At 35.3% G+C, this 17,675-nt stretch overlaps 1 protein-coding gene and 1 long non-coding RNA gene across 3 annotated transcripts; both read right to left on the bottom strand.

Annotated features, from left to right (window-relative positions):
- Positions 1-2,430: 2,430 nt before the first annotated feature.
- On the bottom strand, positions 2,431-6,650 carry LOC104905194 (pentatricopeptide repeat-containing protein At1g80150, mitochondrial). Of its 2 annotated transcripts, none has more exons than XM_010693648.4 (3): positions 4,537-6,650; positions 2,764-2,911; positions 2,431-2,683 (listed from the first exon to the last, which is right to left on the bottom strand). In XM_010693648.4, the coding sequence occupies exon 1, from the start codon at positions 6,261-6,263 to the stop codon at positions 4,968-4,970; it is 1,296 nt and encodes a 431-aa protein (XP_010691950.1). In that variant the 5' UTR covers positions 6,264-6,650; the 3' UTR covers positions 2,431-2,683; positions 2,764-2,911; positions 4,537-4,967. The 2 variants fall into 2 exon arrangements, with proteins under 2 accessions (XP_010691950.1, XP_010691949.1); XM_010693647.4 differs by having other exon boundaries at positions 2,431-2,667.
- A 3,458-nt stretch (positions 6,651-10,108) lies between these two features.
- LOC104905195 (uncharacterized) lies at positions 10,109-16,809 on the bottom strand. Its single transcript, XR_007271911.2, has 4 exons — positions 16,030-16,809; positions 15,451-15,513; positions 11,470-14,762; positions 10,109-10,524 (listed from the first exon to the last, which is right to left on the bottom strand). It is a non-coding gene; the product is annotated as an uncharacterized LOC104905195 (long non-coding RNA).
- Positions 16,810-17,675: the final 866 nt, after the last annotated feature.

Raw genomic sequence — 17,675 nt, 5'->3', positions numbered from 1 at the left:
CCCGATTGAGATCCATACCTCCCTCCTTTGAGAAATGGGTTCTAAATCCATACGTTGAGTGAATCAAACAGCTGAGAAAAAGTAACAGTTTTCAAATTCGCACCCATGGAGTTCTCATTCTCATACCATTCAGTTTCAAACTTTCAATAAATTGAACCAGACTTTCCTTAAAAGTCTAGAAGGTACAAGAGGCTTAACCTTTAACATGAAAATAATCCAAAACTGGAAGTCCACTCGATTACATAAAACACTTAAGTTCCAAACATCTATCCGACTATTGCAGAAGCATCAAATTCAAGTCTTTGACATCATTATATCTGCATACTTTGGCTTCAGAACGGAGCATTTTAAATCTCCCAGGACCAGATCACTTGTAAGGTTTTACCAATCACAAATTTAACTGCTTGTGAGAACTCCTGAACAATCAGCAGCTGTAGCCTATGACATTTCAGGAACCTTTGCCTAGAAGCTTAAACAGAGCTCAACTTGAACAAGATATCTGAAATAAAGAGTATCATGGACATACAACAGAAAACTATAAGATTAGGTGTTAGTCATCATAGAGACAACTACCTGAAAGATCAAAATCATTCCACAAACTTCTAGTCAATGAACCATGTGTTAACAGTTGGACCCACTAACTAGAAACACAAACAAAAGAAAGAGGATGCTGTCAAACAGAAAGATCTAAATAACACTCAACTTTGAGAATATGGAAAAACCATAGCAGAGTTACCCATAGCCTAATGAGTCCCAGGCTCCCAGCTACTCCAACATGCTTTTGTCAACTAAATGGAAAAAGTTGATCATGCATGTTTGTAGGCATACAGTGGGCTATATCTTAGTTTTTGCTAGTCTATAATAAGACAAAAAAAATTAACAGAGAAGGTTCAACTCCTTCAAAAGTACACCTATGCCTTTCATTCCCAATGTTAAACCTTGGTCTTGCACGCAGAAGGAATTTTAGCCGACAAAAAAACTGTTAACGGAAAATTGATCTGTAAGGAGTTTGAATCATGTTTCCCAGAGTTCAATTCACAAGAAATCAAAGTAAAAAGCTCATCTAACAACATCCGCAGATCCCGCAGGATTTATAACAATGATCAACTTAGATATTACTGACACCACCACAAAGTGATTGGAAGGGAATTATGCAGCCTTACTGCTAACAAATACACTAGGAGGTTGTTTCCGTAAATCCGACAAAAAAACAGCAATATTACTAATAATAATAGCTATTGGCATGAGCGCATGGCATACCAGACTTCAAATATCAGACTAAATGACTAAATCTTGTACAAAGTCAGTCCCTTTCCAACCTCGCCCCATTCTTCTTCGTCTGTTTAGCCTTTGGAGAAAACATTGACACTTTTGAAGGGAGAGAATAAACAACAAAAGAAATCTGTAGACACAGTGGCCTCAGATAATACAAACATGTAATATGATGATTTGAGACTTGAGGTTCTGAAAACAATAACCTCAATTTTACTTCCCTCATCAGAGATTTTGCACAGAAGACATGCATATCCTTGTCAAGTTCGCAATGTATAAAGAGATATGTAGAGAGTCTGAAAAATTCCACACAGAGAACTACAAAGATGCCACAAAACCCTTGCTGCTCAAACAATTTATAGCCACCAATCGATCTCCTCACTGTGACTCAAAGAAGCCTGTATCCACTGACAACATAGATAAAAACCAGATCCAAGTCTTGTTATCCAACTGCCGTGTAACAAATACTGGAAGTGCGTAAATTTCAACTCCACGAACAGACAGCAGGATAGATCACACAATATTTCTTATGCATATTTGAATATATATACACAAGACTGTGATCATATTTTCTTGCAGAAAACAGAAAAACAAGCCATTAGTTCTTTTGGATAATCTGCAATATCTACACCCCACCCTCATGAGCTTGATTCGGAAGGGGATGAGGTAACAATAAAGTAGTCATAGTTTTTACTCATTGAAAATTGTCCCAGGTCAATTGTCCCAGGTTAGCTCATCCAGTAACCGTAACCTGCAGTTCTGTCTGGTATTTACCTTTGATGAGTTAATCACAAAGAACTTTCAAAAGAAAAAAAACTTGCGGTGAGCCATCTTCCACAGTAAGAGAACTTACTCATTCACTAATTTCCAAGCTAACACCAAACCAGAATTCCATTTCCGTGATCAATCAACTCCAATGATATTCAACTTCAAATGGAACAAAATGAGAAAACAATTGAATCTAGATATTATAATGGCTGGATTCTTCTAAAAGATCTTGCACAGTTTCTTCCAGTAAGAAAAAGGGATAGAGGCAGAGGCAGCAAGGCAGCAGAACAAGGGGGGGGGGGGGGGGGGGGGGGGGGGAGAGAGAGAGAGATTGAACAAATTATGGCCAAATATTCATTGCTAAAAAAGTCAATATTGCAATGGAAAGAATTGTAGAGAGGTCGTATTGTATATTCCATGTATATCAATCTTCTTACAAGAATTCATAAATGAATCGAAAGAATAAATAATATAGGAACTTATAAAAAAATGTGATCAGATGCTCTCTCATTTGAGGCTTGCAGAAACATTTACCCAAGAAAAGGCCAAAACAGGCTTAAGCTTCCTAAGGAGAAGAATTAGAGGCTGATGCCACAGGCAGCTTCATATTCTAGAACAGCAAATGACCTGGATCAGAGTTTAGCTATTCATATCAGTTATAATAATTACCTTAAGACTAGTAAAAAGAACTAGATATCATCATATCATTGCTTTCATACTCACATTCATCTCCAGATCACCAGAAACAGGAAAAGGACAGCAAATAGATAGTGGTATCCAGTACAATCATCATCAATCTTGAATTGCTGAAAAGGCTTCATATAATCATTTTACATCCTTCAAAGTTACTCCTATCTGGACTCCCCTCATGCTGCAATTAAAGAAATCAATTTTATTATGGAGTTCTCTACGCACTTTGTGATTTTCAACAACCACAACATCAACACTCCATGACAGACAACTCAATGCTCTTATCAATTTGTACTCCATAGCAAAAGGAAACTTTAAGACTTAAAGGAAGCAACAGCACTCTCGATGAAAATAAGACAGCTTCAGATACAATAAAACTGTAGCTCGAAATAAGACTTAAATAAAACTGTGACTCGAATTATTAATGGTGTAGCTATAAGTGAGTAGTGCTACAGTCCATAAGCCTAGAACTCTAGCTCCTTCTCACCCTAAGACTCCTTCTCACGAGAGAAGGAGAGGGGAAAAGAGATGTGGTTATGAGAAATTATCACAAAGCACTCATATGTCTTATCTCTTTGTGCTAAGAGCCCAAAAGGTCCTCCTTTACTGCTTACAAATGCAAGGAAGAAGAAAAAGGATAATGCTAAGGAAAAGTATGTAATTTTACAAGAAAGTTAGTTATGGAGAATGAGCTAGAAGGGTAATGATATCTTTCAAGTTTCAACAGAAGTTAGTTACACACTTACACCTTTAAAGTACTATGCAAGGAAAAAGAAATGAAGATATAGAAAAGGGAACTAATTGCTGAGAAGAGTTATTCAGAAAGTGAGCTAAGTAATTTCTAGCGGGAGAGACCTTAACCTCTCGCATGTCAAGCGACGTAACTGACCGATTAAACTGTTCTATTAATGTAACTAGTATCTTGCCCTAATCTTCCGATTTTCATTCATTTGTTTGCTTAATTTATTGCCTGAGATCCAGTGGTTCTAAGCACTGATAACATCAAACAGCAAAATCCTATGATAGTGCCCCGCCATACGAGCTTAAAGAGAGACTCAATAAACAAATCTCCCTCCCACAAAATGTTAGAAGACACACAGTTGCAGAAGATTCTATCAATACTTTTGAATCTTTTTCCCCTTATTCCTCATAAATGTCACAAATGAAGTTTGCAAGTGTTTCATAAGAGCCTGAGCCCTGAGGACATATATAATGCACCCTGACCACTAAGAAAAGTCATTTCCACTAGAAAGAATCCCGTTTGTAATGCAAAAAAAGTGGCAACTTGTCTTCTAGCTACAAAAACACAAAAAACAACTTTTATGAGCAAAGCCTTATTGGGTCTTGACCACAATCTAGTTTCTTTACAGCACATACGTCATCCTTCGTCATCAGAATGGTTGACCATGGCTCAACTAATTTACCAGTACCAAAATTTAAAAGGATATTGTTGGCATCAAGAAAAAATATAAATGGCAAGTCCGCTAATGTTGTGTTCTTCACTACTATGTCTGTAAACAGCCAGAACTGATATGGCAAAATTGCTTGTGGAAATATCACACATATAAGAGCCGCAAAAGGTCGCAATGCAATACTCATCTTTAAAGTTTAAACCAGCAAGCACATTTGCAAATATTCAATTTTGTTAATTTTGCTGTTAATGGCATTGATGCATTACATAGACTGTATTATCCAGTCAAAGAGAGGGGGGGTGGGATATAGTTAGTCCTGTCATGCAATCATTTATACAAGCTGCAAAAGGAAAGATGGAGAAACTTGTTTGGTGAAAGACAAGGAGCAACTTACCGCAATTGGGAAGCGATATCCACATAATCAGTCAGTTCAACCAAGCTGAAAAACGCAACAGAACAAAGAAATATTGTTCTTTGGATGTCTGACCGATCAGAGCTTCTTATGCTGTTAAATTATCAAAAGATAGTGAATTAACACCAACAACGTAGCATAGGAGATGAGAATCATAATATGATTTACTATGTATACTTCAGCTTGTCAGATTTCAACATCTTGCTAATATAGCTTTAAACTCATCCAGATGCCTGGCACGAAAGGGGGGATTTCTTCTTTGAGCCAAAATTGAAATTACCACAGCCTTATCTACAATTCCAATACTCTTTAAACCCTTAAGTAATATGCATATGGTGTCCACATTCAGAATCCAATTTTTCGTCATGCATTCTTTGCACATGTTATTATGTATTAATTCAGCTCATTAGATGTCAACATCTTGCTAATATAGCTTTAAACACATCCAGCTGCCTGGCAGGAAAGGGAGGATTTCTTCTTTGAGCCAAACTTAAAATCACCCCAGCCTTATCTACCATCCCAATACTCTTTAAACCTTCAAGTAATACACAGATGGTGTCTACATTCAGATTCCAATTTTTCTTCATGCATTCTTTGCACATGTTATATGCACAATCAAAATCTCCTGCCTTGCATAAGTAATGTGCCATAGTTTGATAAATCTTAACATTAGCTTTGTAACCCCGACCATGTAAGGCCGAAAATACCCTTTTGGCCATATCAAAAAAACCAGCTCGATAAAACCCCTTAATAACCAAATTATAAGTAACCTCATCTGGTTGCATCTCTAGATTTTCCATCAATCCCAGCAAATCATTTGCTTGCCATGCTCTCCCTCTACTTACTAAAAACTGGATTCTAGCATTAAACGTAGCAGTGTTAGGATAGCATCCCTTATGAACCATGAGATTCCACAGTCCATTTCCTATCTCCCAACGACCATACTTGTAGAATGCTGCTATAAGAGTCGTATAAGAAACAACATCAGGTTTTATCCCTGTCTTTTCCATCTCCACCATCACCATATAAGCCTTATCCAATATTCCCATCCCACAAAAAGCATTAATCACAATATTAACCGAAATCACATCTAGCGTAATCCCAAACTCTGAAGGCACCTCTTCAAGCAACAAATTGATGGCCTCCAAATCACGGGTCTGACTCAATACCTTCAAGGTAGCATTGAGTGATTTACTAGTCCTTTTACAACCAAACAAATGCATATTGTAGAACGTATCAACGGCTTGTTTAACCATACCCGCCTTTCCATACAACATTATAATCCGAACAATAAAGCCCTCCCTCCTAGCTTGAGGCAAGGACTTTTGATGCTCAAGCAAATTCTCAATGTAATCATATCTCCCAGCACCCGCCAACCGAGAAACCGTATCCTCAAAGGCATATTTGTTTTCGACAACAAGACGATTTTGGGAATTTTCCTTGAAAAGTTTGAATAACTTATCTGGGTCTCTCTCTTTCTTCAATTTAATAAGAGCTGGTTCTTCTAACTTAGGTTTAATCCTTGGATTAGCATTACAACTACTATTATCACCAATATTTCTATCATGATTACTGCTAACAAAACTATTTGAACTGCTAATTAATGTACTATCAATAGGAAATGGAATAGAACAGTGGCGTATCCAAGGGGGTTTCAATGGGTTTAACTGAAGCCCCAAAATCTGGATTTTTTTAATTTGAGCTCGCATACTAATCAATAAAATTTAATGCTAAACTACAAACTTTAAATCTTAAAACTTACAATGTATACTAACATTGGTCCTAAACGAACCTTCAAATTTTTTGGAATCGTCGAAAAAATTTCTTCAATTTCTTTCTCGAAATGTAACTTGAATTGATGCTGGAAATACGAAATGCGAAATGCAAGATATTAGATAGAAAAGAAAATTGTGATTAGTAATCGGTAGAGAGAGATGGAATTTCCTTTGTAATCGCAGCAAATTCTACGAATTGGAATCTGTAGAATTAGGGTTACAAACGTTTCTTTTCTGTGTTTCTTTTTTCTTACTCTATCCTTCCCTCAAGAAAAAAATAATAATGGTAAGATGTTAATTAAATATGTTTGTTAAAATTTAAGAATGTACTCAAATTTTCATTTATACATCTGTCTATTAATCGTTATCGTGGTATGGAACAAGTAAACAAAACTACCTACCAATACCATGCTATCATTATTTAACATATTTTTATTAGAAGTGATCATTGATCGGGCCGGATTCAGGTCGTGCCTTGACAATGGTTCATTGTTCGGGCCGGGCCGAAAGTTTGTGGCTAGAGCCCGTTGTTTCGGATAAAAAAAAAGCAGTCTTTTGGGTCAAAATCGAGTCGTGTCGGAAATTAGACTCAAAGGATCTGTCTATTAATCGTTATCGTGGTATGGAACAAGTAAACAAAACTACCTACCAATACCATGCTATCATTATTTAACATATTTTTATTAGAAGTGATCATTGATCGGGCCGGATTCAGGTCGTGCCTTGACAATGGTTCATTGTTCGGGCCGGGCCGAAAGTTTGTGGCTAGAGCCCGTTGTTTCGGATTAAAAAAAAAAAAAAAACAGTCTTTTGGGTTAAAATCGAGTCGTGTCGGAAATTAGACTCAAAGGGGCATTTTTTGTTTGTCCAAAACCCGTCCCAAAGCAACAAACATTCAGGTCAGGACCGGCGCGGGCGAAAAAAACTGCCCAAACTCGCCCAAAATTCGGGACAGTCCGGGCTGATTTTTTATTAGCTCTAAAGTATAGTTAAGTGCTATCTATATTAATATATTTGAAACTTTGACATCTTGTTATTGTACATATCACAAGTACCATCCCAACCAACTGCGTTTCAATATTCTTCTAATGTTGTGGAAAGTTCTAAAGCTCACTTTGCATGTATTTTGGCTATGGCTAAGTCCTTAAATTTGGGAGAGTATTTAGGCTCCCCAATTATTGAGAAGGGTTACTAAAGAAACTTTTAGGAAAGTCGTATCTAAAGTTTCTAATCAACTTCCGAAATGGAAAGTCAATTCTCTTTCGAAAGCTGGGAGAATGGTGTTAATTCAGTCTAATTTGGCGGTCCAAAGCCAATTATCAAATGCAAAGCTTTTATTTACCTCAAAGTATTCTCTCTACCTTGGACAAACATATAAGAATTTTGTTTAGAATAAGGACATTACCAACAAATCAGCATATCTCATTGATTGGGATAAAATTTGCCTTCCTAAATCACATGGTGGTTTATGTATTCGTAAAGCTGACAATAATAATATGCTTTGCAACTGAAGCTTCTTTGGAAAATTGTTAAAAATTCTGATAATTTATGGGTTAAATTGGTTAAGAAGAAGTATAGTAAAAATCATGATATTTTGAAGCATAAGGTTTCTTTGGTTGCTTCTTGGCAATGGAAGAAGTTTATGAGTCTTCATCTGTTGTTTCAGGAACGTCTTTGGTGGCAAGTGGGTAATGGTGAGGATATTAGTTGTTGGGATGACAATTGGATTTTTCAGTATCCGCTTAGTTGTTCAGCCTCTTACTGCTAATGATGATTTAAAAGTGAATGAGATGATTGATGAGAATGGTAACTGGAATTATGATAAATTAATCTCTCTCGTTCCTACAAATATAGCTACTTCTTTTTACCAGTCTTTCCTCCCTTCGAATCCTCAATCTGATGTGCCGATTTGGAGTTTATCTTCTAATGGAGAGTATTATGTCAAGTCTGGTTATTGGTTAACTCAAGGTTTATTAAATCCATATTTTACAAAAGTTGATTATGATTGGATTTGGAAACTTAAGGTTCCTCCCAAGATAACGAAATTTCTTTGGAACGCTTGTCATGATGGCCTCCATACCAAGGATAGGCTTGAAAAAAAAGTAAAGTTTTCCTTCTACAGCAGTGTGTGCTTTGTAGTAATGCTCAGTAGTCTTTGAATCATCTTTGTCTTCAGTGCCCGTTTACTTTAGACATTTTAGCTTGCCTTCATGCTAGTAGTGATTGGTCCTTTCTTCTTGAGGGGATTAACTTTTTGGATCAGTATTAGATTTTTTTATTAGCTTAATACATGCCATTCTAAGTCCTCGGTGGATGTTATTAGTAAATTATCCTTTGTGTGATGGTTTTTTGTTTTTTTAGAAACAGAACTATCTTCAATGATGAAGGTATTTTGCCTCCCCGATCCAGTTTTCAAGTTAATAGTTTTTATAGCAATTGGGCTAAAGCGATAAGGGATATTGATGATTCCTCCCCTTCCTTCTCAGGTCAGAATCGCCAAAGGTTTAAAATTCTTTGTGCTGGTAATAAATTTATTTAATTTGTAAATTAAATTTTGATGGTTCTAAATTTAGTAATGACAATGCTTCTTTAGGTTGTGTGATTAGAAATAGTGCTGGTGATGTTTTGCTCGGTGGTACTAAGTCTTTAGGTCCTCAGATTTCTATTGTCCAAGCAGAGGCCTGGGCTATTAGAGAAGATTTTAAGGGTGATATCTTTCTCAACATCTCTCATCTTATTATTGAAGGAGACAATTTAGGAGTAATCAATTTTATGAAAGGTTCTTGGCATATTTCTTGGAAATTTTCTAACACTATTAAAGATGCAAGTGTAGATATTCTCAACTTTCAAGAGTGTCGGTTCTTGCACTGATTTCGTGAAGCTAACCGAGCGGCGAATTTTATGACTAGGAAGGCTCATGACTATCTTTCCCTCTTATATTGTTTCCTCCCTATTGTATTGATTTTCCCCTTATTATCCGCAAGTATGTTTTAGGTTGGCCTCCCGACTAGAGGTCTTGCCTAAGCTTGTTTTCCGTATAAAAAATAATGATAATAAAAAGGTAGTTGCAAAGATTAATGTACCGAAGAACCATCTTCAGTAATATGACAATCACTTATGCATGTTACTTTGTAGGAGCATTTCATTAACTGACCAACTGGATCACTAAATATGAGCTAGGTGCAATGAATTTCGGGTATGTCATAAGACTCATAACTCGTATATATGACAAGGCTGGGTACGTCTCTCACAAGCCCCAACCGTACCCAAGACGTACCCAAATTTCGTCTGGCCGTACCCAAGAGCATCCAACATACCCAGTTTTTTGAGTTCGTTTTGGGGACGAATCCTAGTCGTATCCGTACCGTCCCCGTACCGTATCTGTACCTCGTAGGCTGGTATGGGATTCGGCCCTCAAGAGGCGTACTTGTGCTTCATAGCCTCTAACTACTTTCCATCTTTCCAACAGTTATCACCTTCACCACCAACCTCCAAGCACGTCATGGCCACCGTCAAGCCGGAGCAACCACATTCGTTGGAGAAGAAGATTTTTCGCCGAGAAAACTTCCGCTCCAACCTATGGTGAGTGTGTGGGTGGTCGTTGGGGATAAATGAGATAGGAAAGGGAAAGGGAAAGGGAAAGGAAAAGGAAAGGGGGGAAAGAGAAGGTGTATGGTAAATATAATACAAAGCATTAGTAAGTAAAATTAGGGCGTCTATAAAAAAATTAAACATTCTAAATACTATATAAAAGTCAACTTCGTAAACGTGCAAGTGTATTTAGAGGGACCAAAACTCATTGTATAGAATTATAGTATACACCCATTGTATGCAATCCATTGTGGAACATGTAATTAACAAGAATCTATTGCTATGATCTAGTAAATTAACATTCTTAAGGAGGATATAAATTTGAATATCCTCAATTCAATAAAAGATGGAGCATATTGCAACATAACCTATTTATCCCCCAATGTTTTTGAAGGGTGTATTCATCTTTTTTTAAGACTATGTCCAACTAATGGCATAATATTCATTATTAGTGGTGGTGTTGGTTAGCTAAATTCTTAGCTATCTCCTTTTTGGCTAACTCGTCTGCTTTGGCAGTATGTATTTCCACAGCTGCTTCAGCCTCTTTGGCCTTCCTTACCTCTTTCGCAATACCCTTTCTAACATCTGCTATCTCTTTTTCTTCCTGCATTTAGAATTTTCAAACTAGTTATTAGGCCCGGGCTATGCCCCGGGTAAGAAAAAATTCCATTTATTAATATAATACTTTATAATAATGACACTAAATACAATTTAGCCTAGTGGTTAAAACTTTAGTATATGTACTTGAGGTCTTGAGATCAAACCCTATACTATGCAATTTCTTAATTTTTTATTGTACATGAATTACATGAACTAAAACTCCCTAGGGAGAGTGCTACGTGGCACAGTTTCTTATTTTCGCACGCCTTTTAATATATTTGTATAGATGTTATTACCGAAACTGATCATAACGTCTTTTAAATTACTCTATTATTTGATTTCGATAATGCACAAAATGTGTCGATCATCCTTCTATCAAGGAGTGAGAAAAGAATAAAAGGTATAATGGAAAATCCTATTAAAGAATACTCCGATTATCTTTGTAGTTCACAATAAGAAAAAATATAGTCAATATCGAATTATGTTAGATTTGTCTCACTATAAATTTCAAGATACCAACTTTATAGATTTTGCTTATTGATAACTGAAAACATAAATGATTGAACTTATATATCAAACATGATAAAAAAGAACAAATCAATTGAAGAGAAATAGAGGACATATCACGCAATTGTCAATTAAAACGTCTTAGGTGGACCAGGTATATAATAATTTATTTTGCACCCAAAATGACTTAGCTTTATCACTCTAAAAAAACTGACTATATTCGAAAAAATCGACCATATCATATGAGAACTGATCATATCAGAATATCGATTATATCATACAAAATTCACTATATAAAAGACGATTATATGATACAAAAACTCGACTATATATATCAAATGAAAACTATCTCATATAATTTTCGGTACACAATAAGTTATTGTTAAGCAGATTCATTCTAAGTTTTTTTGATTCCCAATTTCTCAAATCGAAATGTGCATACCTTCTCTTGTTCCTTGGCCTCAGATTTTGCTTTGCGCATGGAACTTATTTCTTGTATTTTTTCTTTTATCGCCTGCATTATGTCCCCGTTTTCTTTTCCTCCCTTTTTTTTTTCCTTCTTGCAGTGCTTAAATTTCGCCTTTTACAATGAATGACAAAAATTTGCAAATATATTGTACTTAGGAAAAGCTCTGTAAATATGGAGGTAATCACGCTTTTAAATATAGGTAGTAGCTAAAATTCTGCTGAGAATAACGAGAATCTAATGGTTACCCCCAAAGACAATTGTAATAGATTTTGTTTTCTCAATCTAATATAAAACTAGTTGTTCTAACTTCTAATGGATAATAATATGCAATTATGCATGTAATACGGGATTTCCTTGAGTGAAGGAGACTAATTTCCTATATACGACAGAGTGGGTATTATAGAATTATGCATATAAGGATGAGGAGCTAGCTCATGTGGTAGAGCACTCCCCTCTGATCTATAAGGTCAGGGGTTCGATCCTTACCCCCCAGTATTATGTTGGGGTATTTTCTTAACATGTTTTGCATGCTTTACTAGTTAATGTGCTAGTAGCCTTGGTAGGAGTTAGCCCTTGGGCTGACTTAATTTCCCAATCAAAAAAATAAAAATAAAAATAGAATTATGCATATAGCCGGCAAACAGAGCCATCCCAACAATCAATGGTCCAATAAAAGGGTGTATCCTGCCTAGGAGTGAGCACAACTGGGTACCCGGTAAAATTTCATAGACCCGGACCCATACTCGGACCCAATGGGTATTAAAAATCTGGAATTGGTCTAACCGGGTCCTGACTGGGTACCTATTTGTAAGTTTAACAACATACTAAAGATGGGCCAATTGAGCTATAAAAATTTTTCAAAAATTAAATGGGCCTAGAAACCTACTAAGTACTAACTTTTTACTTAACAACTATTATCCTATTACCAATTCTATACGAGTATATGAAAAAAAAAACCAATTCTAAGCACCGGGTATCCGGACCTAAACCCGCTCCAACCACGTACCCAGAGCGGAACCTGGTACCCACCAAGTACCGGGTCCGACAAAATTCTACCTAGAATTGGAACCAGATGCAACTTGGTCCATTTTCTTGGACCCAGATCCAGATCAGATTCGGAATTTCTGCTCACCCCTAATCCTGCCTACTTAATGTCTTGTAATTTGTTTTTAATTTCGCCTCTAAGTATTGTAAGGGTCACTAATAATCCAAGTTGTGTGTAAACTTTCTCGTTTATTTATGCAAATTTCCCAATTGTCAAAAAAAAAAAAAAAAGACTTGCACCTGCTGACCCAACACGAGACCCGTTTCCATCCGGAAATAGTGACCCAAAACAGAATCGAAACATGAATAATTTGACACCGACCCTAACCTGAAAGTAAAAATAGACTCGAATGTGACATGAACCCGAATCTACCCGATCCGAAATTGACCCGACAATGATGATCCGGAGATGATCTGAAAAGTTGTTATATTAGTTACTTTTTAAACAAATTTAAGGAAAAAATCGTTATAAAAAACTGTATATGATTTAGTCACTTTCTAAATTACTCTTGTTAGTCTTATATGTGTTTTATCTATTTGCGAGATTGAAATCCCGATTTAAACCCGATCCGATATGACCCGAAATTTTATGGGACCGAGGTGGGCTCATACCCGGACGGACCCGACCCGGCCAAAACTTGGACACAAAGTTGATCCATTTATGACACAATTCGACCCGTATAACCCGTTTGCCACCTCTAATTATGCATATTATTTTTTCTTGTAATTTATTAAAGTTGATCTATTTTGGCCCAACCTAACCTTATTTGAGCCTGATTCTAGCCTAGAGTTCGGCGTATGTTTGTCTAGGCTCCAAAAACACTGTATGGCGTAACCAACTTAGGGAGTTTTTGGTTCATATGATTTTGGTATGAGATATGAGTTTAGAATGAGCAAAACTTATACCTAGTGTTTGTTTAATAATTTGATAGATTTAAAACTCATACATCAAACCCATAAGGTCTGGGGTTTAGAAATCCAATGGGGGAGGTGGGTTTGGCTCATACTAATACCTCCAGGTATTAAATAGAAGAAAAAATTCCAACCTCAAATAAAACCAAACACATAGGCTATGTTCAGTTCACCTTATTTTTGCTTATTTCAGATCTAATCAGATCAGATCAGATCAGATCAGAAAAAATAAGTTCAGATCAGATCAGTTCAGATTTTGCTTATATTTAAAAATCATTATATCTTTCATAACATATTAGTAAAAATTATAATAATTGAATATTAATAAAGTACTCATTGAGAAGAATCAAACAAGACCCCACATGACTATATTTTTTCTTATATATTGAGAAAAATCTAAAAAAATTGATCTTGTAATCAGATCAGTTCAGATCAGATCAGATCAGAAAAAATAAGTTCAGATCAGATCAGATAAGTTCAGATCAGAAAATTTCAGGTGAACTAAACATAGCCATAGTATTAGGTATCAAGTTTCAAACCTATACCACCATGATTTCGTTCCTGATTCCAAAGACATACCACTATATATGAACCAAACTCATAGTGCTACAAGATCATCTAGACGACTATAACTATATTTATGTACTCCCTCACATATTTTTTGCATATCTTAAACTTTTACATTTTACATTTGCTCATTTATGTAACAAATGTGGAAAAAAAATGGTGCCTGAAAGCACATAAATATAGTTTTAGGTGCTCTAGAAGCACCTAAAATTTGTATAGCTAACAAGCTTAGTAGTTAGTACAAGCTCTTTTTATATTTTGTTAAAACTCGACTCTACCAGTTGATCACATCTAAGTTTGTGAAATATATTTTCTTCCTTAATATTATTATCATTATTATATACTTTCTCGATTTTTTAATCCATGCATTATATTGACTTTTTACACTATTTAAATATTAACTTTAATCATTTTTAATTTACTAATTGTAACGCCCCGACTTCTAAGCATCGTTAGTTCATTAATTAACTCTTAATTAGCAGCGGAAGACTTAACTTAGTCGGTGCGTTACTGCCGTACTTTCCTTTTGGAAAATACAAGGCAACATAAGTTCGTTAAAGTACGTAACTTTATAAATATTAAACTTCATAACTAACTTAGAAATGCATAAATAACTAGGTGAAATATAGTTAAGGTTCACAAATTTATGTTCTTAAGCTTAGAATACATAATAGTAAGAGTCTGCATAATTTAAGTAGTAATTATTCCTCACTGCTACGCCATTCCGTCATCCCCGTCATTACCTAAAACAGAAAAGCAAAACGTCATGAGCCGAAGCCCAGTAACATACTACTCTAACATCGTAAATTCATTTCAATTCATTTTAGTTGCAAACAGGGAGGAGAGAGAATAGAGTAAAAACATTTCATAAACATTGTATGTAAACATAAATTCATTATTATCTTCATATCATAATCATCATCATAATTATCTTATTGGTAACTTGGCGAGTATAACATACAGGGACGTCTCCCATCATCATCATCGTCATCATCATCGTCATCATCATAATCATAGGGCAATAGCCACCAGGGACAATGTCCCTAACCAGAAGGTGGCATAAAGCCATGCATAGTGCGGTGCCACCAGGGACAATTGCCCCTAACCAGAAGGTGGCGTTTCCGCCATAGAATAGAACGGTACATGCACGACCAACATAACATCGTACTGCCAAGAACCATCTTTCACTTTTGTTTATCATGTTCCATTTCTTTTTATTTATACATTATACTTCACAATCATCATGAAATCATATTCTTTAATCTTTCGACAAGTCATCATAAATTACGTAACGTCATGAAATATCATGCTCATAAAAAGTATTTCATATCCCGCAATCCATAAAAGCATACATTTTAACATAAACATTATAAATATCAACATAAAACAGATATTTAGAAAGGGAATGCGGGTGTTAGCAGTAGACGTTACCTCAAATCCTGCTTAGTAACTTTGATAGCCGGGGGAGGCTTGTAATATCCCTTTTTCCTTAATCTAACCAATAATTGATAACGAGACGATTAATATCGTAACATTCCTCATTTGTTACTATTATTGTTATAAGATTGACTCGTTAACCATATTAATAGTTGGACTATGTATATTCGTTTATTTACTAACTTTATAAGTACCGTCTTATTACTTAAATAATTATTATTATTACATTAGCTTTTATAACATAAATTTTGTCATACTTAAATATTAATAAATTAAGGTTAATAATATGAACTTAATAAAACAAAGGATAAGACTACTTAGTATTATATTTGCTAAACTTGTTTCACCCAACTTGCTCATTAATTAAGCTAAGTTACATTACTAAGTGGTTAGCTGTAATTAATAAGTCATACCTCCAATCTCATTAGTCTAAATAGTAACTTTAAGTTATAACCTTGTATATTACTTGAGCCCAAACACTAATCAGTAAAATATGATCAGGTATATTAGACCCAAAAGAGACAAAAGCTTAACAAACGAAAAATAAAAAACGGAAAGGTATGTTCAGCATACCTTGCGGCAGAAACAAAGGAAGGGGCGAAGGGCGACGAGAAGCTTCGCCGGAAATGGAGGCTGCAGCGGCGAGTTTGAAGGTGTCAGGTTGGTTCGTCGAAGGTGGTTCGCGGAGAGAGTAGGGTGCTGCGAGAGAAAGAAAGGTGGCTGGGCTGGCGGAGGGGTTGTTGCGGCGTGGTTGCAGCGTGGCTGCATCGCCGGAAATGTTCTGCGGTGGCAGCAACGACAGAGAAAGGGAAGATACAGCGTGAGGTGAGCGAGAGAGGAAGGTGTGAGCGAGGGTGGTCGTTGGTGGTGGCGCGGTGGAGCTCGCCCAAAAACAGAGGGAACAAGGAAGTTGTATTTTGTGGTATTTTTGGTTAACAAAGTTCTGATTTTTGGTTTTGTTTGTGTTGGCAAATCTTGGAAATCAATCGGTATTTATAGAAATTATTGGAAGCTATGCTCCTACTGTTGATCAGTTTAACCTTTGAAAAAAAGAACTTGGGTCAAGAAACATTAATGGAGGAAGATTGAGAATTCAAACTTTGAGGCTTCTTCCAGATTTTGTGAGATATTGTGGCAAGCTTTATTGACTAATGAAGAAGATTTCTGACATGAGCGTTGTAGTATTGAATTGAAGTGTTTGATTTCATGTGTGAACACTTCAAAAAAAATTTGCCAGAGAAAGAAAATGGAGGAAGGAAGAAGATGGGCTAGAGTTAGACTCATAGGGGCATTTTTGTAATTTTTATTTTTGCTTAAGTATATAATTGTTCTATTGTCCACAAGTTAGATTAAATAAAGGGAACTTGAAATAGCTTATATACATTTTAATATCTATAATTCTTGTTTTTGTTAGTTTGAAAAGGTTTAATTTATAATTAATCCGATAATTAATATTACTTGAATACGGGATATTACACTAATTTATAAAAACAAATGTCATAATTTTAATTGTTGATGGATTAATCTCAATCCATATTTTCAAATTATTATTTTTTTGTAGTTTTTAATAACATATAATTGGAGATATTGATGGTCAAAATTCAAATATGTGTATCGACAAGTGTGTCTAATCAATACGATACATCTATTAGGAAACAAATAATGTATGGTTTAAGCACACATATTAAGGGTATGTTCAGTTCAACTTATTTTGTTTTGTCTTATCTTATAAGATCTTATCTTATCTTTTTCTGAAATGAGTGAAGAGAAGTTAACAGAACATCTTACCTTATCTTATTTAATCTGATCTTATTTAATCTTATAAGATCTTATATAAGTTAAAATAAGTTGAACTGAACAACCGCTAAGTCAATGAAAATTTTAAAATGTGTGAAAGATATATGTGGTCTGCAATATCATGTAAACAATTATCTATTTCTTTTGTAATATACTTCATCCTTTTAGAAATAGTTGCATCATTTCTATATTTTATGCAGTATTCACATCTTACACTTAGATTGTCTTTGGTAATTTATATTTTAGGAAAAACATAGTCTTGTGGGTGTATTGTTAGATTTGTCTCGATGCAATTTTTTCAAAATAAACTTTTTATAATTTTTACTTATTGATAATTAAAGATATTAATGGTTGAAATCATACATCGAGTAAAGATCGTTTGAAATCATACATCGACATGCATGAAAGTTAGAAATGATACA

The sequence above is a fragment of the Beta vulgaris genome, chromosome 1, assembly GCF_026745355.1.
Source record: "Beta vulgaris subsp. vulgaris cultivar EL10 chromosome 1, EL10.2, whole genome shotgun sequence".
Lineage (NCBI taxonomy): Eukaryota > Viridiplantae > Streptophyta > Magnoliopsida > Caryophyllales > Amaranthaceae > Beta > Beta vulgaris.
This window is presented reverse-complemented; position numbering and strand designations above follow the sequence as displayed.